The 27415-nt window shown below is 43.3% G+C and overlaps 1 protein-coding gene across 1 annotated transcript in view; it reads left to right on the forward strand.

Moving 5' to 3' along the window:
- Positions 1 to 27415, forward strand: part of LOC146812074 (uncharacterized) — a 236105-nt gene that overhangs the window by 166164 nt on the left and 42526 nt on the right. The window contains exons 9-10 of the mRNA XM_085619083.1: positions 18660 to 18707; positions 18795 to 18875. Of these exons, the coding sequence (XP_085475209.1) occupies positions 18660 to 18707; positions 18795 to 18875 (129 nt within the window). The remainder of the gene's footprint in view (positions 1 to 18659; positions 18708 to 18794; positions 18876 to 27415) is intronic.

Raw genomic sequence — 27415 nt, forward strand, 5'->3', positions numbered from 1 at the left:
TCTGGGAAACTTAGTAGAAGCCAAGTTAATGGTGTTACCATGCCTTATTTGTATATCACCTCTTACTAGGTTTTCTGAAATCTTTTTCATGTGAGGACTTTATGAGTGGCATGTATGCACGAGATGGTAATCTTTTGGAAGTGATATAAGTTTACAAACACAATAGTTATGAAAATGAGGTTACCATACCAATTTGAACTGTAAGCTATTTTACTCTCATTATTTTTAGGTATTCATTGCTGAACCTACATATATACTTACACGCTTGTGTTCTAAATCTGTACAATTTGATGGTGAGATTTTATTATTACTTATGTAAGCTTTTTCCTTTTAGTAATGTACAAAACTAGGGATAGATATGTTGGTCCTCTTATGATTGATTTATATTTGGTCTTCTTTGTCGGTGTTTTTTCTATGTGGTTTCCCCCTTTTCCGCAAAAAACTTTCCAAAAAATTTGCTTTTTTCTAGCCTCCTCTTTTTCTCTATTCTCTTTTCTATTTGTTTATAAAACAACTAGTTAATATGGATGTTTTTTGAGTAATTATTCAATTGACAAGAAGATTGACAATATTGATTTATATTTCTTTGTGTGATCTGTCACTTTTAATTAGGATTTTAGATTGTCTTGAATTATACATTTTGTGACATGTCTTTTTGATTTGGTGTGTTTTTTTACCCGTGAAGTAATTTATGTATTGTATGTCTAGGGTTATTGTTCTGTACAGGAGTCAAAATGTTTATATGTGTTTAACCTTATTTGTATGTTACCCTTGTGATCTTATATATGGTGTCTTATGTTGTTTCCAGCCCTGATGAAGTTCCATCAATTGGAACGAAACGCGTTGGCTGTTGTCCTGTGTATACCTACCAATATTTGAAGATGAATAAAGGATTTTCTAGAAAAATGATGATCTTTTCGGATGTGTAACTTCATTTCTGGTGCCGCCTCTACTTTTCTTCAAAAGTTTACTCCTGGTTTTTCCAGTAAGACCTTTCTGCAGCAGGTCTTGGAGACGCTTGGCACAGGACTCTTTGAACTGTGGGACCTTGTTATTGATGTGCTCAACATTAGTCGGCTGTGGGGACCTTTTTTTGTCCAAGCCTTAAGATGATGCAGTCGAAGTTTTGGCCCAGTTCATAAGTGCTCAGGCTTCAGATGGATTTGTCTTTCTGCATGCTCTTCACCTTATATTATCCTCCAGACACCAGACTGGATCTGGAACATTTTCCCACCAGCAATATCTCTGCTGTACTACCAGTTGGTGCCATTCAGTTAACAACCAAGCAGTATGACACTTTCAAAAGATATTAGACACAAAGTGGTGCTCTGCTGTCAGTTCCTGGTTTCTTCCTTGCCTCATTCATGTAGGTCCAGAGCTCTTCTTGGTATTTCACAGACAAAATTCCTCAGCTTTTCGTCAGCAACTAGGTCAAATGTCTCCTTCTAAGATTTAGGTGTTTAACCCTGCTGCAGGTTCCGTATCAAAATGTCTTTGTCGAATCTACATGATGTCTGTAGTGTCTGGGATCCCTACACTGCACCATGGCCTGCAGCTCTTGTTCATTGATGCACCCAAAGGCCATCAGTGTGTGCAAAGCAAGATGTTTTTGGCCAAGACGCAAAGGGATACTCCAGAGCATTCCTCTACCTTCAGGTAAGTCCTTCAACAGATAACAATGTCCCTAAAGATCCTCCCATAAATATTACTAAAAGGAAGGAAAAGCCCTAATTGGAAAGAAAAATGTCCTATTATTCTTAAAGGAAATATTCCCACTCCCCAGGCTGTTCGGAGTCTCTGCATTATTCTGTAACATGAGATTCTTCCTCTTTGTCCGGGAAATTTCGGGCATTAAATGACATGAAGTCATAGTTTCATGCTCCTTCGGTTGACCCTGTAAAGGTTGAGAGCTTCGGACTGGCAATGCTGAATGTATACAAGACAGCTCCAGTATCTTCTGGGAAACTCTTCATGGGTGAGATAATTCAAGTGGGTTTGGCAACTCCAGGGGGTCCCACCGCAAAACCACAACGCCTCACCACCACATGGTTCCGGCACTTAAGAATTCATAGATGCCTGCTAATGCATCATTCCGTGTTACGTTGCTGCTGCCTTCAACAAAGACACAGACACTGCTGTCCAAGCTGTTCTCAGCGCCACCCTTGATATTGGCTGAAATCATCTGAAGGAAAAGGTTAAACATGTATCTCTGTCAAAGTACCTTTACTTACAAAACGCAGGTGTTCATTATATTTCTCTTGAAGATGATATTCCTTACCCTTTTGGCCTTCCTTAAGCAGGAGTCTCTATTTACTACAGTGGTACACAAATAAGTGGAAGACTTGAAGTAGACGCTACACTCTATAAAGACCAAAACTAACTTTTTAACTGTAATCGTGCAATCTAACCTCACATTTGGGAAAGCTGTTCTTCAGATTGGTCCATCCTGTTCTTCACTGGTAAATGTGCCTCTGCAATCTTTTAGTGGATCTTCCCTTCATTCTTTCACAAGCCTGTGCTACCAAGGTCACAGATGTCATCGCTTGGCTGTGGCTCCCATCTGAGCAATATGACAGTCTGCGATGGAGCAATGTCAGCACATTTATGTGCTGGAGATGCAAATGGTCCACCTTTCTGTGTAGGGCTTTCCCCCTTTTGTCTTGGGGAACATCATTCATCCCCATGGTTGTGGGCACAAGGGATTTCCCAGTACCAGCTCACCTGGTGGATTCCTTCAACAAGCAAGAATGCTCTAAGTCACCTCTCTCGGGAGGACCAATAGTCAGAGCTACCCTGAGGTGACAGACATGATCTTCACCATATTTGGAGCTCCATATGTGGATTTATGCGCCACAACGTGGAACAGGAAGTATCTTCAGTCTTGTACCATACTTCCATTCTGGATTGTCCTCTGGGGGATTTGTTTTATTTTCAGTTGACCTCAGAGCCTGCTTTATGCGTTGCCATCGACTTTATTTCTGTCAAAGGTTTTGCTGAAGGTGCAGGAAGATTTTCACAACTGATTCACCCAAAATTGGGAGCGAAATGGATCTATATTGCAATCTGTCAGCGGTCAGCATTCAGTCACCACCTCCTCTTTAGCAGAGGGTGGACCCTTGTAGCAGGGTAGCTAATAAAAAAACATTCATGGCAGTTGCAGGAACAAGTTTGTTCAGTGATGCGAGGCCTGAACCCTTTTCATTCACACCCTTCTTATGTGTAACAATAAACACTGTTTCTTGTCCTACATTAATTGTCAACGGCCACTGCCAAATTCGCCTTTGTCTCCCAAACCAGCCATCTCTTTTTCGATCCCCACTAGTGGCTCTTTTTCTCAAACATTTACTTTACTGTTTCCCCCCACTCTGTTCATTATTCCTCAGTGAGAAATGAATCTTCTGTTGATTTTTCGACTGGCATCCTCCTTCAAGCCAATGCATACTTCCCTGATTCAACCCCCTACTCTGAGAACTGTTTTCTTGGTGGAAATCACATCAGCCTATTTGCTTGGAGAACTTTACGCACTCTCACTTTGTCCATCTTTGACAATATTCTACCAGGACAAGTTGGTCCTCTGTACTTGCCCATTATTTATACCTCAGGTTGCATCTAACCCCCACACGGGCTGGTCTGTTATCCTTCCAACTTTCTTCCCTCCAACTCCCACAAAAGAGGAGGTGTGGCTACAGAGATAGCACCCCAAAAGTGCAGTATCCTATCACATCAACCACACTCAACAGGACAGATGGTGGATGATCAGCTCTTTGTGAGCTTCTTCAGAGCTAAAAAAGGCAAGGGGATGACTAAATGCACCATTCCACATGAAGTCATCCTTTGTATCATTATCTGCTACACTGTAAACAAAAAAAGACACTCCGAAGGCATCAGTGACCTCGCCACTAAGGCCATGGCTGCTTTTGCAGTTATAGGCATTATGGTGTATGGCATTTCCAGGCAGACACCTGGTCATCTTTGCATGCATTTGCTATATATAACTGACTTCATTCAGCTAAAGCATGCAGTGATGGATACTATGTTAGTGGTGTGTTACACGACTCCCTTGATTAATCTTCACTCTTCATCCCACCAGTGTTAGGATATGGCTCGAGGAATTCAGGGAAAAGTCCCATTACACCAATAGTGGGCACGTATCTAAAACCACACATAAATTGGCAGCCATCTTAAAGAGAAAGCAATCTACTTTCTTGCAAGATAACCTTAACTGAACAACCAGATTAAACTGGTGGGTGCATATTAATTTCACAACTATTATTGAATTTAATATTTAGCTGCATGTCCATCTCAAAAAGTGGACTCACATTTAGGACACACGCCCAGAACGTATCCAAAACCACAGTAAATCAGAGGTCATCTTAGAAGAAAAAGCAATCTCGTTAGAAAGAAGATTTCTTTCTCTTTCAAGATGGCTGCCATTGTACTGTGGTTTTGTATCCATGCCAACTATTGGTGTAATGCAAATTCAGGGTTACTGCCTATAAATTGATAGGAGTTACAACATGGCACCTGTTTGGCACAAGACTATGATGTTATGATGTGGCTCCCAAGTACGTACTTGGGTGTGGCAGCTGTAATAAGACCAGTGTGTTTAATGGTGTTGGCGGAACTGTTGCTAGCTTTTTCTTAACTACATATCAGAGTTAGGGAACGTCTTAAATTGTTGCAAGGGAATGTGATTCTTAAATTTAACCTAGTAACCAAACCGTTTTTTTTTTGTTATGTAATGTGTCTAACTTTCTGGTTTGATCACTGCTAAGCTACGCACAACTTTTCTTATTATATTTAACTAGTCCTGCCATGTAAGTTTTGTTTGGAGGAAACTTGGTGAGTTTTCATACAAAATGTTTTGGTAAACTGACTTGTAGGTACAGAGAAGTAGAATTGGATTATTGTCTTGCTGTCTAATCGATGGTCAATTTTTTTGACTCTTGATATGAGGGATGCAGTTTATAGGCCTGTTAAGTGTATGACGATTACATATTGCCTTGTTGGGTCATATTTCAGGCTGTGCTTAATGTGTTGCATCATGGCCAAATGGTTTTCTTTTGAGATGATTAGTGTTTCCAACAATATTATTTTTATTTGTAGAGGACTGTGGAAGTGCGAATATAACACGATTTCATATAACTCAAGAAAGAAAGATAAATGAATTTATCAATTACCTCTTTCTTTTGAATAATAGCAAATTGGTAAGGCAAATTTGTAAGGATATTGTTTGTGACTATTTGTTTGATTGCCATACTAAGAAATTATGATATGGGTGTGGATATAGGTGGCAAGTTGTGATAGTACCACATGCACTGTATAAGCCTATGATGTCTGTCTGTTGAATTTGACATTAGTATCAAAGTCTAGTACTAAATAATTGGTTGCCTGAAGTTTTAAGATACTCTGAGTAGTATGTCAAAGTTTACCAATTATTGATGTATGATTGTTTTAATGACCTAGACCATGTCCTGTATTTGCTCACTATATTTGCGTTGATTAGTTTTGACGTTAGATGAATCAAGAGAATGTATTAATTAATACATATTGAAACATTATTTTAGGGTTAGGATGCCAATGTGAACTATGAGCCAACTTTTCATTGAGTAACTAATTCATTACTTATACATATATGGTGCAGGCCTTGTTTACTATTAGCGCCATACCTAGGTATGGTAATAAGCCCAAAGTTGTGTCGTGAATCAATATATAGCATTGATATCATGTTTTTAATAATGTATATTTGTCTTTTACTTTTTACACGATTGTAGGGAATCTAATTTTGATAATTTTTTAATGTGTTTTTTTATCAGGCCTGAAGAAGTCCCATTGTTTTTGGGACAATACGGGTTGGCTGTGTTTGTCACTTACATTGTGGCTATCTATGTCATTTATTATGGAATTAAAAGAGAATGAAGTATATCACTTGAATCACAAATGAGTGTTCTTGTATTTGGAAGATTGAATAATTAGTTTTGGACTTACATGTGGATTATTAATTCTCCTTTTAAACAAATTGAGAGCTAACCTACTATTTACAGAGTGCCTCTCCCATATTGTATGTTTACTGCTTGCCTCTGTTTGCTTCTGGCAGCTTGCAGCATATGGAAGATGTTGCTGCCCTTGTGATTTGTGAAACTTCACTTGGTCCCATTGGGTTTCCTCTTTGTGAGCCAAATTGTTCTTTTTTGCTCAGTTGTTCACTCGTTTTGATCTACTTCAGTGTTTCCAGATCATTTCTGGGCAATCTTATACTGACCAAAGTGGCTGTTTAGCCTTACCCATCTAATAATTCTAGCTGCTGTTGCTCCTACCCCCTCCCCGTGCTGCTCACTCTTTTCTATGGTAATATGTAAGGGTACTTACCAATTGAAGACTGGCAGTTTCATTACCTTTTCCATTGAGGCCCCTTCTCCGCACACAGTCTTCTCTCTCTCCCTCCATAGGTCATATTATAGGCTTGAAATGAAGTACTCTGCAGTAATGCTTATGGGTACAGATTTTTCAGCGGGCGTTTCTGTGTAGTGATGTTGGTGTCTGAGTGATCAGTGGCAGTAAGTGTAGCATAATGGATTTGCTCTGCTGTTGCACTTATGGTTGTGGCTTGAAAGGGAAATGCTAGAATTATTTGACCTGGATTTAGTCTGTCTCTCTCTCTCTCTCTCTCCCCCTCTCCCCCTCTCCCCCTCTACCCCTCTCCCTCTCTCCCCCTCTCCCCCTCTCCCTCTCTCCCCCTTTTCCCCTCTCCCTCTCTCCACCCCATAAAACCCCCTCAGACAAGCATCTCCCTAATCTGCCTTTGATTCAGCTTTTGGTTGGGGCTGACTGCGCCTAAGATTGAGGCCTTCTGAGGTAGATCAGGCCCTCTTCCTTTGCTTTTCCCTTTTGAAAGGTGGCAGACTTATTGTGTTTTTCACCTCTTCGCTCCATTTTGGGTGTCAGGTGGATTGAGGTGATTTGGAACAGTTCTGAGTGATTTTTAAGTAGTTTTGAGGTGGTTGTGGGCTATCTAAAGGGTAGGTTTCAAGTGAGGTTGGAGAAAGTTCAGGTGAATAAAATGAGCTCAGTAGGAAAACTAGGTTAGAATGCTAAGGTAGAAAAATAGAAACAAATAGTCTCATCAAGTTGGATTGTTGAAGTTAAAATTAAGTTACAGACTATGTTCATGACTAGGCTCAGGATAGTGAAGAACCAAGACCTTAGGGGCCTGGCGGCGCAGGGTACGCCTTAATCTCCTGAGTTCACCTGCTTTGTCGAACAGAGACACGGGACACTCCGTTAGGCGTAGAAGATAGGGTTTATTAGCTGCAGCTAAGTACAGTTGTCCCAGAACGACACTCGGTATGTTCTTAGGAGACTGCCACTTTACTTTGTGGCGCACAATCTTTTATAACACACTTATTCACAAAGAACACTCCCAATGCATACAGGGTCAACCAATGAGAAGAATGCAAAAACAAGATATTAAGTAACTCAAATGAGCCTCTCTCCCAACTGTGTTTGTCACCCTTCCCCACAAGTTAATCAGCGGTAGTGTTTATAAGTCGACTTGCAGGTGGCAGGACACATTTATATGGCCCAGAGGACAGTTGTGAAATAAGAGAATACGAGTAAAGAATAGCGAAGGCCAGAGGATAAGATAAAGTCAGGAAAGAATGGTGCGAACCAACAGATAGTTGAAACAGGGATCAGTCAGACCAGACGAGGATTAGTGGAGTCGGTCGGACCCTGACACCAACTATAAACAGAGGCAGGAGGTTATTTGACACGTTGCAGTAGGATGAGGGAAAACAACACTTCGTTCACCGTGCCGCCTGAGTGAGGGCAACACAAAATGGCAGAAAGACACAAAATGGTGGCTAAATACGAACGGGATCGGAAACTGAATTACCTCAGACCCTCCTTTTGCCATTACTCAGGCAAGACACACAGACTCATTTTAATCTGAGTCGACGTCAATGGCCATGAGGTCATCAAGCTGTTGCAGCAACATCATTTTAATGCTCTCCGTCTTCCGTCGCACAGGCCTTGGGACACACATAGTGGCACAAAGGCCACAGATGGCGGGGCCACACTGCATACAGAGACAACAGGAAAAAATGATGGCCAAAACCACTCCAAGGAATGTTAATACCTTCCATCCCCATTTGGACAATAATCCCCAAAACCATTCCAACAAAGACCAATCTCCTTCGTCCTGATGAATCGACTCGGCGATCACATGTAATTTGGAGATGGCTTGGTATACCGTAGGGGCGTCGTCAGGTATATAAATGCAACAGCTAGATCCGATCAATTTACAAACTCCACCACGATCTGCAAGAATAACATCCAAAGCGATCCGGTTCTGCAATGTCATGAGACGATCCGCCTGAAGTTCAGCTGTGAGATTGCTCAAGGCTCCCACAGTGACATCTATGGTAGTCTCAACAACACAAACCAATTGTCTCATGTTTCTACTGTTGGCCATTGGGCCCAAAAAGGAAGAAATCCTTTAAGGAAATCACCTCCCTCTTGTCCTGCCGTGTCTTTAGAATCAATAATCCCTCTGCCATATCTGTTTCTGTGGTGTCCCAAAGGAGCAGTGTATGTAGGGGGGAGAAGAAAGGCTATATAGCATGTTCCTGAAAGATCCGTTGGTAGCCACGTGTAAGCTCTATTGTGGCAGACAAAATACGTGCCCTGGGATAGCACTAACGGTGGTGAATTCTGAGATGTGTGAATGTATGTATGGGAACAAACACTCTTTCCTTGTCCAGTGTCAGTAGTCTGGCCACTTATTTGTAAACAAAAGTTACCTTGATGAGGCACAGTCTAAATTGGTGGAGATTTTCCCTGTTTAATCCTATCTGTAAGGCTAGTGGCGTAACGAGTCATGTTCCAAGCATCATATGCCTGTTTCTCATCAACAGGAACCTTACTATTCTCCACAATTCTAGCCATAGCCACTATTCCTTTTATCAGAGAACTATGACTAAAATCTTGTCCACTACCATATGAACCAGCTGGACGTCTAAATCGGTTCTGATGTGCATTTGAAAACCTCACAAAATAGGCCCAAGCGGAACCTTAATAAGAAAATGGAAGGGCTAAATATGGCATCCCTTTTTCTGTGGTATGAGGCATAAGTCCACACACCCAACAGTCGGTTGTGTTGACTACCAATTGGTGTTGATGCAATAACTGGACAAATGAATTGTTAAAATATTCTGTTCTCCTGATTAGTTCATGTTGGGGAAGCATATATAACTGGTGTGGGGAGATAGTAGAATGAAAAGGCAAAGAAATAGAAGTAGGAACAGATTTGTGCTGTATAACTTGAACAATCCAACCTATACAAGCCAATAAGATACTAGAAAACATAAGAACACACAATGTTATGCCACATTGACTGTACACTAATTTACAATTTTTCTTTTTCATCTCTTCCTTCTTATTATTCTTTCCCAATTTGACATCCATCCTCTAAAATTGTTGCTCACGGCAATCTTCCTTACTCACTTGGCTGTGATTATTAGCCGTCCTATGACACTGCAAGTCCTGGGGGCCTAGCCACTATACAGGTCACGAACCAAGACTCCTACCGTGACCCTGCAACCTGGACAGATGATACATGTCACGAAAGAGATGAAAATGTCAGGTGTCCTTGACCAGTCTAGGCCTTAAATTATATCGAGTTCTGTTTAGTATAGTTTGGTCCTGAAATAGTGTCTGTGGATCTGTAGTGTTCAATCGGAGATGTGGCAGTACTGCTTCTTGTAAAACGTCGTCATCTTCTTTTTCAGACCGAGCTCCATCTAGGTGTGCACTACTGAAAGGTACAAACCGAAGGACCCTTTCGCCTTCAAAATCACCTACACCCTTACGGACCCACTGGTCATAAGGCAAGGGCAAGGGCACCTTTTTGCAGTGCACGCCATGGATCCAGTTCTTTTTCCCTTCGACCTTCACTGCTGTACGTGTTACTAGAAGAACCTGTCGAGGCGCCCTCCAACGAGGTTCCAAATTCCTTGTCCTCTGAAAATTTTTCACACAGACCCAGTCTCCCGGTTGGATAGAATGACCTGGGTCTGTGGAGGCCTCTGGTAAAGCGTCTCGAACCTGTTGGTGGAGAACACGTAATTTAGTGGTGAGGTCATGCAAGTAATCGATCAGCATTGGATACTGTATGTCAGAATACTTTTTAGGGCGAGGGACTCCCCAAACATTAGCCGGGCGCCCAAAAACATCCTCGTATGGGCTGAGTCCCAAACGAGAATGTACAGCTGTTCTTGTGGGCCAGGCAAGTCCCGTGCTAGCCTGTACCTTTGCAAGATTAAGTTTGAGAGTGCCGTTACAGCACTCTACCAAACCCGCTGATTGGGGATGGTTCGCCGCATGGAATTTTTGGACGATACCAAGACCGGCACACACCTTTTTCATAATTTGGCCCACAAATTCACTTCCATTGTCACTCCAGACAATGCGCGGCAAAACAAACCTAGGGAAGAACTCTTTCAGAAGAACTTTGGCAGTGGACAAAGCAGTGTTGTCTTTCAGGGGGTAGGCCTCTATCCATCTGGAGAAGGCACACACCACCACCAAAACATATTTGAGATTGTTTCATCGTTCCATGTGAATATAATCAATTTGCAACACCTCAAAAGGATATGTTGGGGGAGCAAAATGGCCTGCTGGAGTTGTGGTTCCCTTTCCTGGATTATGCATCAAGCAAACGATACAATGCTTAACTAAATTGTCTGCACATTTTGGAATCCCTTCGTTCAGCCACACTGGAGCCAGAAGCTTACTTATTCCTTTCGCACTGATGTGGGCTGGACCATGTGCCATAGCAACTACAGGCAGTACATAGGCATCTGGTAACAGCCAACGCTGATGTTCTGACAATTCTATCCCACATCCCATCGCGTCTAACATTCCTGTACTCTTTCCACTTACTCAACTCTTTCTCTGTAGCCTCTCCATGAATCGATCTCACACTTTCTATTGTATCCTCACACATTCCTTTTTCCTTGACCCAATTTGCCGGGCCCGCAACATACATGCGACTCATAGCAACTCTGGCTGTTTCTTTCGCTACCTCATCCGCAAAAGCATTCCCGCAACTAACATCATCAGTAATCCTCTTATGCGCACTACACTTTATGATTGCTATCTGGGTAGGCAAAGCAAATGACTCAAGAAGATCAGTTAACAACTGACCATGCTGTATTTTAGTACCGTGGGAGGTAAAGAATCCTCTTTCCTTCCACAAACGACCAAAGCTATGTGCCACACCAAACGCATACTGGCTGTCGGTATATACATTCACTCTCTTCCCCTTAGATAACACACATGCTCTGGTCACAGCTATCAGTTCAGCCGCCTGAGCTGAATTATGTCTGATGCGTGTTTTATCCACGATTGTATGCAAGGTGGTAACAGCGTAAGCTGAAGTTGTTTCACCATTAGAGAGTTTAAACAAGAACCATCCACCCATAGGATCCCATCCGGGTCCATTAGTGGTGTATCCTTCAAATCAATCCTACCTTTTGTCTCCTCCTCAGTACGGAGAAAACAATCATGTTGTTCCTGAATACCTTTCTCTTCTGGAAGAGGTAACAATGTGGCTGGATTTAAAGTGTTACATCGTTTGATGTGCACATGACTAGCCAAGAGCGTCAGTTCATACCCAGACAAGTGAGCGCTTGTAAGATGCTGCGTTTTTGTCCTATTTAGCAAGGTATCCACTGCATGTGGTACCATGACAATAAGTGTTATTAAGCACCACTCCAGCAGATTGACGAATAGAAATTGCTGCTGCTTCTGTAGCTTTAAGACAACTAGGCAATGCCTTGGCTACTGGATCTAATGTAGCCGAAAAGTAGGCACATGGCCGCTGCTTGTCTCCAAATCGTTGTGTTAAGACTGACAACGCACAACCCTCTCTTTCGTGGACATAGAGCGTGAAGGGCTTACTGTAATCCGGAGTACCCAACACAGGAGCAGAGCACAGAGCAGTACGTAAATCAGAAAAACTCTTCTGACATTCATCAGTCCAAGGAAGGGGTTGGGGTGTGTCTTTCAAAGTGAGTGCCAACAAAGGTTTAGCCAACAAAGAAATATTTGGAATCCACTGTCTACAATAAGAGGCAATGCCTAGAAAGGCACGCACTTCTCTTTGTGTGGATGGCACAGACATTTGTGCAATTGCTTGAATACGTTCTGGGGTCAGTCGCCTTCCCTCCTTCGACAAGAGATGACCTAGATAGGTAACCTCTTGGCGGGCATATTGTAATTTAGAAGGTGAAACCTTATGGTGAAGGTCAGACAAGTGACGCAATAGTGCAATAGTCACGTTTTTGCAAATATCCTCTGAATCAGCAGCAATCAATAAATCATCCACATACCGAATAAGGGTAGCACCTGGCGGCAAAGGAAAAGCATCAAGCTGGCATTTCAGAGCTTGGCTATAGATGGAGGGACTTTCACAATAGCCTTGGGGTGCACGCATGAACCGGAAACTTCGGCCTCCTAAAGAGAAGCCAAAAATATCCCTACTCTTTTCAGCAATGGGGATGCTGAAGAAAGCATTTTTCAGATCGATAACAGAAAACCAAGCTACCGAGGCAGGTATCATAGTTAACAGGGCAGTGATATCTGGAACAACAGGAAACTGTGGTACAACAATTTTATTAACCTCCCGGAGATCAATAACAAAGCGATAAACAGGAGGCTGAGAAGGATCAGTGCGTTTAAGAACCGGAAGAACAGGACTATTGCATACATTTCCCCTCATCTCCTCGACCACACCCTTCTGAACCAAATCATAAATAATAGCAAAAAGTGCTCTTTCACCATCATTGGGAATTTTGTATTGAGGGATGCGTGGCAATTTAGCATTGAGCTTGAGGGTAACAACATAGGGTGGGATCTCAAGACAACCAACATCATTTGGACCCGTAGCCCAAAGTGTTGCAGGGAGAGAGAGCAATTCAGGTGAAAATTGATCTTTAGACAAATACATTGGAGAAGTCAGTTTCTGCCCCAAAACAAGATGTACAACAGAAGGAGAACAATATATCGTTGCATGCAGTCTTTTCAATAAATCAAAACCCAACAGATTTTCGCCGCAACCAGTCGTTAAAAGAAGCGGAGCTTCCAAATCATAAGAACCAATTGAAATAGGCAGAGGACAAGAGACCGGGCTATGAACTGGGGCGCCAGAAAATCCTACGGATGCGTTTGTTAAGCCAGACAAAGGTGCCCCAGGGAGTTTGGAGTGAATAATAGAACTTCTCATCGCACCAGTATCTAAAAGAAATGGCTCTGAAACACCCATTATAGTGACATTAACATAAGGCCCATTCTGATCTACTGGAATCGATACAACTCCCTCACTTTGTCTATGGCTGTCCTAGTTAGCGTGAAGACCGTCATTCTCACCTTCAACATAGTAATCATCATTGTAATACTGTGTAGACTGAGTATTTTGCTGATCAAAGTAGTTCATAGAATGTGGAGGTGGAGGGGAACGCTGTGTCTGGGGCGACATACCTCGACCTCTACCCCTGGGCGCTAACTGGGAACCACCACGACCTCGTGGAGTAGATAGTCCTCCATTACGCTGTAATAAAACCGGGCAGCTATTCTTAAAATGACCTTCCTCCCTACAATAGGCGCATTGGTTGGGACCTAACAAAGGCCGCGGAATAGAGGGCTCAGGCTTTTGAAACACCCTCTGAAACTGGGGAGGCTGTTGAAACTGGCGCGGAGCAGAGCGAGGAGGATAAGCTTGTTGCAGAAGAACCTTTGTTTTTAATTCTTTAGTCTTTTTCTCTTGCTTGTCTTTTTCCTCTTTGTCCCTGTTTTCGTAATATTGAGCAGTAGCCAATATCTGAGCCGAAGAAGAAACAGCCCATGGACTTTGAGTCTTTTAACTTACGTGACAACTCGGGGAGCAAATTGAATACGAATTTATCTACAAATAATCGCTGTCCATCCTCCGTAGTCATATCCTGACCACTGTGATCAATAAACGTCTCCTCAAAACGAGTGAAGAAATCGGAGACACTCATCTTTCTTCTGTTTACACGCGGCTAATTTATCCCAATTAACTCGTAAGGCGGGCATCATTGTTTTCATTAAAGTAATAATCCTACCAGGGAGTTCTGTGATCAAAACATCAGGCTTAGCACCACCCACTTGTGCTCTATCCGAGGCAGTTATAGCATCCCATGTACCACCCAATTCTTGAACGTGATCCTCTCTACGAATCCGAGCCCATAACGCTTGTGGGACTACATTTCCCATCAGCATGTCAATATCCGCTAAGTTCATAATACAGGCATCAACAGTCTGAGACAATTCTTTATAGTAAGCAGCAGGGTTTTTACAGGGGTCCGGTAAAGATTGTTTGAGGGCCAAAACATCAGATCTCTTCCAGGGCACATGTACCCATATACGCTGGAAGTGAGCGGGAATAGCTGGATTATTACCTGCTTGCGCAACCTCTTCCCTCCATATCGGAGGAACCTCTCTCATTGGGTAATGTTTCAATGTCTGCCGAACAGGAGTATCAGAATCAAGAAAAGTTTGTAAAGAAAATAACGACCTAAAAGTAACAAGTAACCTTACGGCATCCTCAACCTTAGAACCCACAATGAGTCCTTTATCGAAATTAGCCTGAACATCTAACAAACCCTGAGGAAGTAAACCCAAATCCATATCCTCCCATTCTTTAGCGAGAGTGTCACACATAACATTAAATGCATATCTCTGCGTGGGCGCCTCCCACTGATGAAAGGTGATCATGATATCTTTCACACTATACTGGGGACCCTTCTCGATCCATTTGCGAACGAGAGAGTCCAATACCACCCGTTCGTCGGAACCTGGAAGTTGACTACGAGACTGTCTTCGAGAAAAAGCCGGAGACATGTTCAGAGCCTCAAAGAAAGGGGACAAGAAACCAGATATTCGTTTGCGCACAGTAGGAGAATTAGACATAAGAACAGGGGACAAGGTATTAGGCGATACAGGAGAGGAACTGGCAGTTATAAGGGGAGCCGAAGGCAAAGAAGATTGAGGTTCAGGAGATGGAGACAAAGGAATCGGTGGCACGAGAGGTGGGAGTGGCAATACCGGAAGAGGCAAATGTGGAAGAACCGGAACAGGTGGGGGGACAACAGGTAACTGAACAGGTTGTAACAACGGGGGTGCATTAGCACCTTGTACATAGGGCGGAGGCAATCTCAATAGGTGAGACATCAAAGGGTCTTCCTCCAGATCCTTACTTTTATCAGAAGGGGAATTAGGCAACACCGGATAGCATCTATCTATTGCCATAAGATGCTGTCTCTCTGAAATTTCCATTGCATTATTAATCTCATTATCTTTAAACTGCTGGGCAGCCTGTATAATCGTCATATTTTGTGCTTTCTTATCTCGTTTTGCCTGCTTATTTTCTTTCTGTTTGGCTTCCTTACGCCAGAGGCGGAAAGAGTCAAACATTGCCGGCAGGGCTTGTCTTTTGAACAATATCGCTTACAACCAAAGCAACAGAACTTCCTAAACTTATTCAGACCAGGCATCGTTATTTCACTGGACTGTTCACAAACATCAAGGGGTTAAATAATATAGCACAAACGTACTCACCCCTCTGCTTCTGCTTTTGCAATAGCCGAATCAAAGACCCAAATCAAAACAAAATAGTGGGAGCTACCCACCAATACTTAACTAAGTGTCTTCTTACGCCAACAGAGGCCCGTCTAATGTCTCGCGATACCAAACATCAAAGGGACCAAAGCAGGGCGGCAGTCAGGGCAGCAGTCGTCAGCAGCCGTCAGAAAGGAAAAACCGTGCTGCAAAAGACCTTCGGACCACTTCGACATACAGGGGTCGCTTGACGTGGTTCGCGATTCCTCCAGAATTTTCCTGCGGGGCTCCTCACGATCCTCGGGCAAGAACTGCTACCTCTGAAGCCGGCCCACGTTCGGGCGCCAATTGAAGAACCAAGACCTTAGGGGCCTGGCGGCGCAGGGTACGCCTTAATCTCCTGAGTTCACCTGCTTTGTCGAACAGAGACACAGGACACTCCGTTAGGCGTAGAAGGGTTTATTAGCTGCAGCTAAGTACAGTTGTCCCAGAAGTACACTCGGTATGTTCTTAGGAGACTGCCACTTTACTTCGTGGCGCACAATCTTTTATAACACACTTATTCACAAAGAACACTCCCAATGCATACAGGGTCAACCAATGAGAAGAGTGCGAAAACGAGATATTAAGTAACTCAAATAAGCCTCTCTCCCAACTGTGTTTGTCACCCTTCCCCACAAGTTAATCAGTGGTAGTGTTTATAAGTCGACTTGCAGGTGGCAGGACACATTTATATGGCCCAGAGGACAGTTGTGAAATGAGAGAATACGAGTAAAGAATAGCGAAGGCCAGAGGATAAGATAAAGTCAGGAAAGAATGGTGCGAACCAACAGATAGTTGAAACAGAGATCAGTCAGACCAGACGAGGATTAGTAGAGTCGGCCGGACCCTGACACCTGCTATAAACAGAGGCAGGAGGTTATTTGACACGTTGCAGTAGGATGAGGGAAAACAACACTTCGTTCACCGTGCCGCCTGAGTGAGGGCAACACAAAATGGCAGAAAGACACAAAATGGTGGCTAAATACGAACGGGATCGGAAACTGAATTACCTCAGTAGGCTATGTAAATTTTATAGGGTAGAGCATATTATGCTATGCTAGTGGGCGCAGTACAAGTCAATGCTGGCAATATAGGCCATAGCCATCCTGCTACTTATTCCCAAATAGTAACTTATGCCCATGATATGGACAGGTCATTAATATTAAGCAAGTAGCCTCCCTCTACTGAGTTACTGTGGCTTATCTTTAACACCCTGTGAGGCCCACAGTGTACTTTCTGTACCTTAGCATAGTTTGTCGATATGTCAGATACTGTCACTGCGGGGCGTGGACAGGTGGTTGGGAGAGAGATGAAGTGCTGGTACAGCCTGCTGTGACTCCAGTATAGCACTGCTCCCACACTCAGTCTACGATGGGGGTGCCGGAATTATAGCAGGCCAACCACTGCGGAGGAACCTGTTTGGCTGCAGGACCTGGAAACTGGAACTGAGTTTCCATCCTACAATTAACGAGGAGGAGAGCAGAGAGGTGGTGTGAGTAGCAGGTTCCACCAGCTTCTCCAGGTGGTGCTTCTACTCTTGCTGATGGCTCCTCCCCAGAAGCACAGATCTAGTGTAGTGCTATCACTGATCAGAGCCTTGGGCTCCTTTGCACTTTTAATTTTTGACAAGCCTGCACCATTTTATTTCATGGCTAGACAAGCGACTGTGCAGAGCGAGGTCTCCAAGGGGCAAGGTCTGAGTGGAATAGGTAGTAGTTTCACCAGTTGATTCTAAGGTACTGCTAATACCAAACACATAGGCTTTCTGCTTTCATTCCCCTGTCTTCCTTAATGTTCTTGTCCCCTTATGCTTGCATGGACATCCTGCTCACTCCAGGCCCTTTCAGATATTGTTGGCTCTGTCACCCTCCCTCCATTTCATAACCTGGTATCCTCTGGACCTTTGCATCCTCTCAAGCCATCAGCACTCTTGCACATCATAAAACCCCATCACTCACTCTACCTTTCACATACTTGACTTCATCTCCCATGCCCAAAAGCAACATTGTTTCCTCATTGTGGTTTCAATGGGTTGAAACATCACACCTTCAATATTAAGACATTCAATATAAGCAACGGTTAGTACTGCCTGGGCATCCAGGACGAATCCACACCTCTGCATTATAGTTGCCTTTTAGCAGGAAAAGCCACTGACACTTTCCACTTCACATCTTACTACTATTCAGGATCTTGGTGGAGAGCCGATAGAACTTGCGCAAGTAACAAACCGTCCTCCCGCAGCCTAGTTAGGATTCCACAAGAATTCCCATGGTATTTATATTTGATACATTTACATTTTTTTTTCTCTATCTTAACTCAGGGACAAATGCATCTTATGACAGTCTTGATATGTCAGCCTTGGAATAAAGACTTCCACCTCTCTCGAGAAATGCGCCTTTCAATTTTTATTTATGTAGTCCGTTCAGATGTTCCATAGCTTTGGTATCAGGATAGCTCTCTGGTTCTGTGTGGGACATATTGAAGTATTTTGCTCCACAAATAGAGGTCTTGGTTTGTATCTGAATGAATACTTACTAATGTCTTCGAACCTTAACAAACATACCTAGCATACACCTCCTTAGCCTTGGTAAATAAAATTAAGTAATATCAAGGCTGAAACACTTTTAAAAGGAAGAAGTGTGCATATCCAGGTTGCCCTAATGTAAAAGTATGAAATAATATAAAAGAATACAAGCTTGCTAAAGACTGTCGTCACTGGTATTAAACTAGAATATTTTTTAAGTCTAGTTTGTTAAATGTCAAGGTTAATTGTGTGTGTTTGTTTGATGCTGGTGGATTTTTGAAATGAATTGAGCCCAGGCCACCTTCCATATAAATGGAAAGGGGCAATTGTCTAGTTTTTGAAGAGATGAAAGAATGCTGACGTTACAACTTATTCTTACTACATTGCCACCAATGTCTAATTATCTTTTTTGTTAAAAAAATTATATTATTGAAATATTTGTTATGCTTTTTAGTGCAAGAAACGACACTGGAGAGAGGGAATCATGTACCTCTTTCATCCTGTAAGTATAGTGTGGTTCATTTTGAAGCTGTCCTCCTGTTCTTTTTATAGTGAAACTAAAAAAGTGAATGTGTTTTTCTATTTCCAGACATACCCAACCAGTCACAGCACATGCCCCCGTGTCAGCCTGCACCGGCAAGGCCACAAGCACACATTCAACAGAGTCAAGGTAGGTTCAACAGTGCACAATACAACTTGAAAGTATTACTAATGTGAACAGTCTAACACATTTGTTTTGTGTTATACTAGGTCATTACTAATTTTCCACCTCATGCTTATCAGCTATTGCTGTAATGCAGGTCTCTGCCACTTGCTGCAAATCACCCCTCACCCTATCTTGTCCGTTTGTATCTCCTACTCGTGTGTTCACCCTCACTGCTGTCCGCCTTCCTTGAACAGCCAATATCCATAAAAGGCATTCTAGGGCTATATTTGAACAGATATCCCCAAGAAAAATCTAGTTGTATGCCTAATCACAATAGCAGTCACACTGATAATAATGCAGTCTTTGTTCTGATCCCCTGCACAGCTGCAGAGTGCACAGAGCTAGGATGCAGAAGTGAAATATATGTGTTAAACCGGTCATCTTTAGGGTGTTCTTTCCCCAAACATTTTGTCTGCTTACCTCCACTTCCTGCTGTATCTTTTTGTTGGCCTTAGGACTCCGAGCACTTTACCACTGCTGACCAGTGATAAAGTGCATGTGCTTCTCCCCTAAACATGGTGACATTGGTGTATACATGATTGGCATATTTGGTTTAATTATAAATCCCTTTTATATTGGTATACCATATTCCAAGGGCCTGTAATCTAAGTGCTACTAGGTGGCCTGCAGCACTGGTTGTGCCACCCACACAGGTAGCTTTTCAAACCTGCCTCTTGCCTGCCGTTATGAGGCCTATGTGCACAGTTTACTGCCACTTCTTCTCCCCATTTAAAACCACTTGCCATGCCTTAAATTCCCCTTTTATTACACATAAGTCACCAATAAGGTAGGCCCTAGAAAGCCCTTAAGGCAGGGTGCTGTGTAAGTAAAAGTATCAACATGTACAGTTATGTTTTGCATGTCCTGGTAGTGGCAAACAGATGCATTTGTTTTTCACAACTGTGAGGCCTACTGCACTCAGATGCTAGTATTGGGAATGCCTTAAAACACTTTTAACGTGCAACTGCTCATTAGAAAGGAGTAGCTACATCATGTTTCACATCTTTGGAATGGTAATGATAAATCCTCTTTACTGGTACTGTTGGAGTTAACATTACTGTTTTTGAAATGCTACTTTTAGAAAGTGGACATTTCTCTGCTCTTAATGCAGTGTGTCTTGCAGCCTCTCAACAATACATGTCTGAGATGGGTGACAGCTACACTTTGTGCATTCCTTCTAGATAGCCACAAACGCAGAAAGGGTAGGTGTGACAGAGAACTCATCAGCATTCATCTACCTTCTGATAGCTCTTCCTGGGCAAGAAAAGAGAGGGAGAGCTGATACACCTGAATAGGCAGTGTCCTGTTTCCACACAGAGGGCTGCTTGCCCCCCCCCCCCCCCCCCCCACAAAGATTGTCTGGGTGACAGGACTGGGATGGAGGGGGACCTGTGCCTCTCAAGGGCCTGCTTTGAATTCACCCCACTTCCAAGGCACATTTGGGTATATGTACTGGGGCTCTGACCCTACTAAGACAGTACACTACTGGGCCTGTGATGAATTCTGCTAGGAGTAAGGACTGCTGTGTTACATGGATTGTCACTATGTCTGACTGCTGCTCTGAGGGAACGGCTTTCTGCTTTGCTGAGCTTCTCCGCTGTCGGCTGATCTCTGCCCTGCTGAGGACAAGGACTGGACCCATCTCACCTGAATCCAAAGTGACTCCAAGGACTTGCTGGCTTGCCCCCTGTTCTGAAATCTCAGGCTATCAAAGACTTCCTGCGACTCTGCAACAGCACCTGGACCCTGCCATCTGTGACTTATGCCCTGCCAAGTGGTGCCAATCCAATCCTGGGCCCTTGAAAGATTATGTTGCTGTCCAGAACCACAAGAAATGTCACAGTGCCAACTTTGCGCTGATTCAAACTGATGCAGTGCCCTTGATGCTGACACAATGCCGATCCCTTGCGCACTGTGGGTCGACGAAAAGTGCCCCAACTGTGAGGTTCGATGACGACGCAGCACCTGCATCAAAAGGGTTTGACGTAAGCATCGACCCGATGCTTGCTCCATCCAAGATACTTTTTCAGCAGGCCCTGCGTGGGTCCTGTAGCCGGCCTGCCCTCCATCACGGTCGGCCTTAATTTTGGATTTACACCGCTTCAGCACAACCTCAAGTAACACCTAAGCACTATTTGACTCTCAGCACTACTGTTTGTTTAATTTTTCCAAAAATGAATAACTCGGGCTCTACTTATTGTATTTTTGTTGTTTTGGTGTTGTCTTACTCAGAAAATTGTTCTCTGTTGTTTTAAACTTGTGTGAAGTATTTTTGTAGTGTTTTCATTGTGTTACTGTGTGTTGCACAAATTCTTTACACATTGCCTCTTTAGATAAGCCTGACTGCTCTGTGCCAAGCTACCAGAGGGTGGGCACAGGTTATCTTTTAATGTGTATCTAGCTTTCCCTGACTAGGATTGTGGTCCCTACTTGTACAGGGTGCATACCTCTGCCAACTACAGACTCAATTTGTAACAATATGTTTTTCTCATCTGCTTCGAAAACTTAATGTGTGATTTTTGTTTACATTTTTCTTGGACTCTCTGCTGCAAGTCATAGTTTCTACTTTAGGAAGTGTTATGTGATACTTGATGTGTACCTGTTGATTAGCAAATGTTGTCAAAAACAGATTTCCAGTATTTAGAAAACCTAGGCTGAAAAGACAAGCAGTGACGGTAGATGGCAGTTATCAGATATCCGTATTGAAGTTATGAGATAAGGAATCTATTATTATGAGCTCAATTGCAGTACATTCAAAGAGCTTACACATTGCTGTCTTCAAGTGTAGCATCTTTTTGCATTTTGATGCAGGCAAGGAGCCACGGTAGGGCCTTTTACTGGAGATGGTCTAGATTGAGTGTTAATTAAATGAAGGAGATAGCCTTTAGAGTTTAGAGGACTTAATTAGGAGGCCTTGGTTGGGGTGAAGTTGGAGTTTAGGACATTACTCTATGCAGCCTAGACAAGAAATCACCATGTGGATTTTTGATTGTGGATCTTGTAGCGTCCTCCCCAATCTGAGAGCATGCAAAGGAATACTCTACAAATGAAGCTCTGGATTATATTATATTATTCCTCAGCATACAATCACATTCTGATCTCTGATTACATCATACCGTTAATAACCACACCTTAACACCTCCCAGCTAGTTACATACTTCCTCTACTGAGTCTACACATTCTCACAACAGTACAGATCTGTGAGATAGTTTTGTTGCGAGAAAGCATACACTCAATATTGGAAGTGCATCACTGTTGTAAAACAGTAGAGGTAAGCAAAAATTGTATCAGGTAGTTCTCGCCAGCAATAACTAGCTGCCTTAACATTTAAAATATCGTGTTCAGTCTGTTACAAGGACAGAATCTTCTAATATCTCAAGAGAACTGAACACACACCTGCTTGTTATGTGGAAAACAATCCTACCTTCTTACCTGAGATATTGAAGAGAATTGATTTATGGTCCACCTGAAATGTTGCTGTCTCCTGAGGCTTATGACTACTAATAGTGCTGAGACAGAGGGAGCTTGTGCCGGTCAGGGAGATTTCCTGATGACTAGTGGTAGTGGACGTGTCTTCTGGAATTGGAATCCGAGTTTTCTAGGTCAACCTGCAACTGAAAGAAGAGGAGTGGTGTCTGGGCACCACATCATGTATTTTTGAGAACTTTTCGTTAAGGTGCACTTTACCAGGATGTGAGGAAAATCTTCCGGGAGGAGGACCAGAGGTACCTGCAACGTGTTCCTGAAATGGATGCCACCTTATCAAGCTCTTCTTTACGTGTTTCTTTCTGAGCTTTTTGGCACAAGCTTTGAGCTAATAGTGGCATTACCCGATCCCTGCATCCAATGCCTTGCAACATTTTTGAGGAACAACATTCAGGTTTGCCTCATTAAAGATATACTGTTTCAGAAGAGTTTCTAAGCTAGACCCTATTGTATTCAATCACAGATATCTGTGGGGTGGTGCCATGGGGTGTCTAAGTTGCAATTGACTGATCCCCAAGTCTTAACTATTATTAGCAGGCCCTCAACATCCATGTAGTATTTTCTAAGGCAAACTGCTATCCAATTTGCCTTAGCAGGCGGATTTTTGGTTAGACAATGGTATTGCTTTTATCAGAAACAATTTTACAAGAACTGTTTGAACCTCTTTCATAGGGCCACGGGACAAGCACAGGTTTCTGGGCCCAAACTTGGGGGTTGAGGTATTTTGATCCTGATGTCCTGGGCCTGACATACTATGAATTCTGAGCAACTGGGCCAAGTGCCCCTTCTGCACTTGAGTCTCAGTAGTAACGTGGTCGAGCAGTCCAAGGCTCCTTGGGGCTGGGGGAACCAGAGGATTGAACACAGCTCAAAACTTAAAATACGTGCAGCAACAACAATAAATCAATCATTGTCTGGCTAAATTCTCACTTTTATGGAGAAATGAGAAGTAATTTATTTCTACTGCTACCCACACAAAGGAACAATATGACATTCACAAACAACTACACAGTCTCCCTGATGTTAGGGCTCTAGTGTTTTGTTAGGCGGTCACCCTGGTCCCACTCTCTACTCACTTCTACAGGTAGTTGTTATTCCTCATTCACTATAGGCAACATCCAGGGTAAGCCCCACTGGTAGTTCGAGTCTCAAGTGTCCACTCTGACTCTATTTTTAAAGTCAACAGTGATCCACACAGCAGTTCTAATTAGTAGCAAGTTTCACCAGGCCGACAGGCCTCAAATCAGTCTAACTCGCAGGATCGGAGCGACAGGAGTTTCTAAGCACGCCCTTTCCGTGGGCGCTGGAAAGACAACAGCAGATTCAGGTGAGTGTGCTCCACATGGACCAAGCAGGTTGCACTCAGCTGTCCGAGTCCTCAATGCGGTAACGCCTCCGCAGCAACTGGAGGTTCTCTGCAGCTCCTCCTTGCAGGATAAGTTTCTGGTTCCCCCGCGATGGTGGAGGTGATAAATCAAAGCTCGTGGTGCAAACCCTTCATCCCAGGCAGGTGCACAGGATCCCACAGTAGCAATGCTCCTCTCGGCGATGTCTCCAAACAGGTCCCATAAGTTGCTGGTCTTGGTGACCCCCTGTAGCATGCAGAGTTATTGCATCCTCACGGTATACTGGGTCTGGCCCGATAGGCTCAGTAAAGTCTAAGGCAGCGGCTACTCCTGGTATATGAATTCACAGCCCACTAGCGCTAATGGGCTACCACCCTTACCGCACAGCAGTCTTTTCTCGGTGGCCCTTCCTTGCACACAGGGTCACTGTTCCCACTACGCACATGCTCCGGCCCGATCGGGGCAGCAATGAACATGGCTTAATTCACAGTGTCCCTCCTTTGGCATATAAGGGTCGCCGACTTCGTTCTGCACATGAGCAATGAGCTGTTGGTTCATCAGCCGTCTCCTCAGACCTCGCAAAGGGTGTCCACTTGACAGGCCTCCCCACTGGACCGTGCTCGCTCCAATGCTCTCCTGTTCCTCAAAGAACCACTGATCTTTGCAAGTAGGCAGGTGCTGGTGCTTCAGGCTTCAGAGTAGGTGGTCTTGGATTCCCTGGTTGATGTTTCCTCACCCAGCACCCAGCAGGAAGACTAGCAGGCCTTCAGCTTCAGTCCTGGTCACAGGCAGAGGTCTATCAAAGCTTCCTCTCCGCACACAGCCCATCTGGATGTTTGACGGGTGACAATTTTTGGGTTTTCAAAATCCCCTTCTTATAGTCCATTTCCAAACACCAAATGTGTTTTAGAGTATGAGTCTTTTAAGTTTATGTTGGGGTCTGCTTCTTTTGAAGTGCCCACTCCTTTACCGTTTACAATGGTGGCAAAGACTGATCGGTGATCCAGATCATGCCGGTCATTGAGCCTGTGAGTCTCTGGTAGATGGACCATTCCACCATGACCAACTGTTTTATCCTCTTCCAATGGTCAACTTCTACTGGGCATTCCTTCCATCTTGCTCAAGCAGGACTCCTTGGGTCCCAGGACAAGTCAGCTATTCACTAAGTGGCATGCTCTGAGGGCAGTCCTGCCTTTCCCTTTGCCATACCTTAAATGGCAGTCTCACAAAGACTAATGAGAAGCTCTCTGTCTCAGAAATTGCCTATTCGAATTTCTAAGGGGTAGCTTGTTTCATCTTTCACCACTTCACTGTTAGGGTCCCCTCCCTCCAATCTCATGAATGTCAGAAAAACACTCCCACTATCTCAGAAAGCTACCTCGCCTCCATTTTGTGCACATGAGCAGGGCCAAGGGCTTCCAAAATGGAATCCATAGGCCTGTGTCACTCAGGTTCACTCGTGCACTGCATACTAACTCCAGTAGCAGTCCACACTGACTAGGATTCCGGGTCCACTTTTACCAGCATAACTTTGAGTGAATGGACCAGTAGACTCTCATTTGCAAAACACAGGTAAAAAGACCTTGTTGACTATAATTAGTACAAAATAGAGTATGCTGACACCCCTAAGAATAAAGCTTAAGTTCACCACAGCAGGACTGAGTTGGTTATAGTGGCAAACCATTGATCAACTCTATAGCCAAATCTGTTTATTGTGAAAAGGCAGTGGGCTTGACTTAGTTATTGAAAAAGTCACATGTTAAAGCCAATAGGCTGGATTGGTGTAATATTCTGCTAAAGCTTGTAGACAGGTATTCATGTTTCAGGGAATCAAGCAGATTTCTAAAGCAGAGAAGAATTTGGTGTTGGTTACCCCGTACAATTCCTCCTGTTAGAAGGTTTGTACATTGTGAATAGTTATCATGCCATTTTATGATGGGTTATATATTATTTTGCCAACTATAGTTTTGTATGCATTTGTAATTTTATGACTACTGAGAGAAGAGCTTTGACTCTGCCCAAAGATCGATTTCCTTCATTGCAATTTTTGATTTTACAAAAGTTGTGAACACTTATATTGTCTTATGAGAAAGCAGCAGCTTGATACAGCAGGAGTAAGTTGGTCATGGTAACATGACATTGATCAAACCTAAAGACCTTATCTGTTTAGTAAAATTTATGACAAAGGCAATTGACCTGACTTTATTTATTGTGAAAAGCAGATTTTGAATCCAGTCAGCCTTTAGGAATGTCATTAGACTGAGTTAAAGACTGTTGACAGGTATCTTGTCAAATGGAATCTCCGAGATTGATGTATTATGCCAGGCCTTTGGTTTTGGTTACGCACTGTAAAAACAAAACCCGGGGGTAGATTTGCACTTTTAGAATCGTTGTTAGGCTGATCTAGGAGTGGTATACCAGCTGTAGTTTTGCATATATTTGTAACTATATTACCGAATACTTCACAGTTACCTGGAACGAAAACCTATGCTTTTTATAGTCAGTCCAAGTTTTTATGGTGACAAGCCAATTATAAAGGCTTTAGACCTGATTGGTTCACTCGGAAAAGTTATGTCAGATGCCACAGGTCTGATCTGTTTATTATGAAAATGTATCTAAAAGCAGTAGGCCTGACTTACTTATTGTGAAAAATCATATGTTAAAGTCAAAAGGCCTTTTAGGGTAGATTGTTATTACACTGCAGACAGTTAATGTGTTACAGGGATTTTTATAGATTACTTTAATAGGCAAAGGGTCTGGTTTTAGTTACCTCTCTTACAAAACTGTGAAGGTAGAAGACTTGCACCATGGCAATCCTTGCTAGGCCCTTTTAGAAGGTGTTTTATATTGTTTAGTCTCTAATGTACTTTTTTCTAATTTTGCAACTGTATACTGGATGGTTATCTGTTAGGAAAACCTTTGTTCAGTATAGTTGGCCTGAATTGTTTATGGAGACGATCAAATGATAAAGGTTATAAGCCTTATTGGTTCACGATAAAAAGTTATTTCAGAACGCCGCGTTGGGCTGCCTGGGCTTCACTGACCCTGCTGTTAGCGGGGAACGCTGCTGACTTTTGCCCTGCGCACCGCAGTGCGCCCACACACTCGGGTGGGACTCCAAGTCCCAGAGTGCAACGCCGGTCTTCTCCTCGCCACCTGAGAGGGTGGGACAGTTCTCGCGCTCAAAAGCGGCATTCAACATGGGCCCGTCATTGCCTGGAAGAGGCAGGGCAGGTGTCACCCCCATTTCACCTAACTGTTGGATTGAGTGTCTGCTGTCGCAGCCATAATCCACCCAGACAAGGTATTCCCTTGCCGACTCTTAACACACTGTGAGCCGCCTTCTAAGTCTTATCGTTCTGGAACGTTACCCCTTGGCCGTTTTTTGTAACAACCGTTGTTGATATCTAATACTGGTGATATTTTTTATCTTTTTGAGTCAAGGCCATTATCTGAGAATTGACTAATCCATTTTTGTTGAATTATGGGCACACGGAAAACCATGGTGGGTACAGAGGCGGGAAGTAACACTAATAGTGGGGCAGGCAAGGGAAAAAAGGCTTGGAAAAATCAGAAGCATGCGGCTCGTAACTGTGTCATTGATAGAATTGATGCTCTCATCAGTGAATGCGAGGCTATCCTAGCCTCAGAACCTTCATTACCACGGTGCTA

This window comes from Triturus cristatus, chromosome 7 (assembly GCF_964204655.1).
Source record: "Triturus cristatus chromosome 7, aTriCri1.1, whole genome shotgun sequence".
Classification (NCBI taxonomy): Eukaryota; Metazoa; Chordata; class Amphibia; order Caudata; family Salamandridae; genus Triturus; species Triturus cristatus.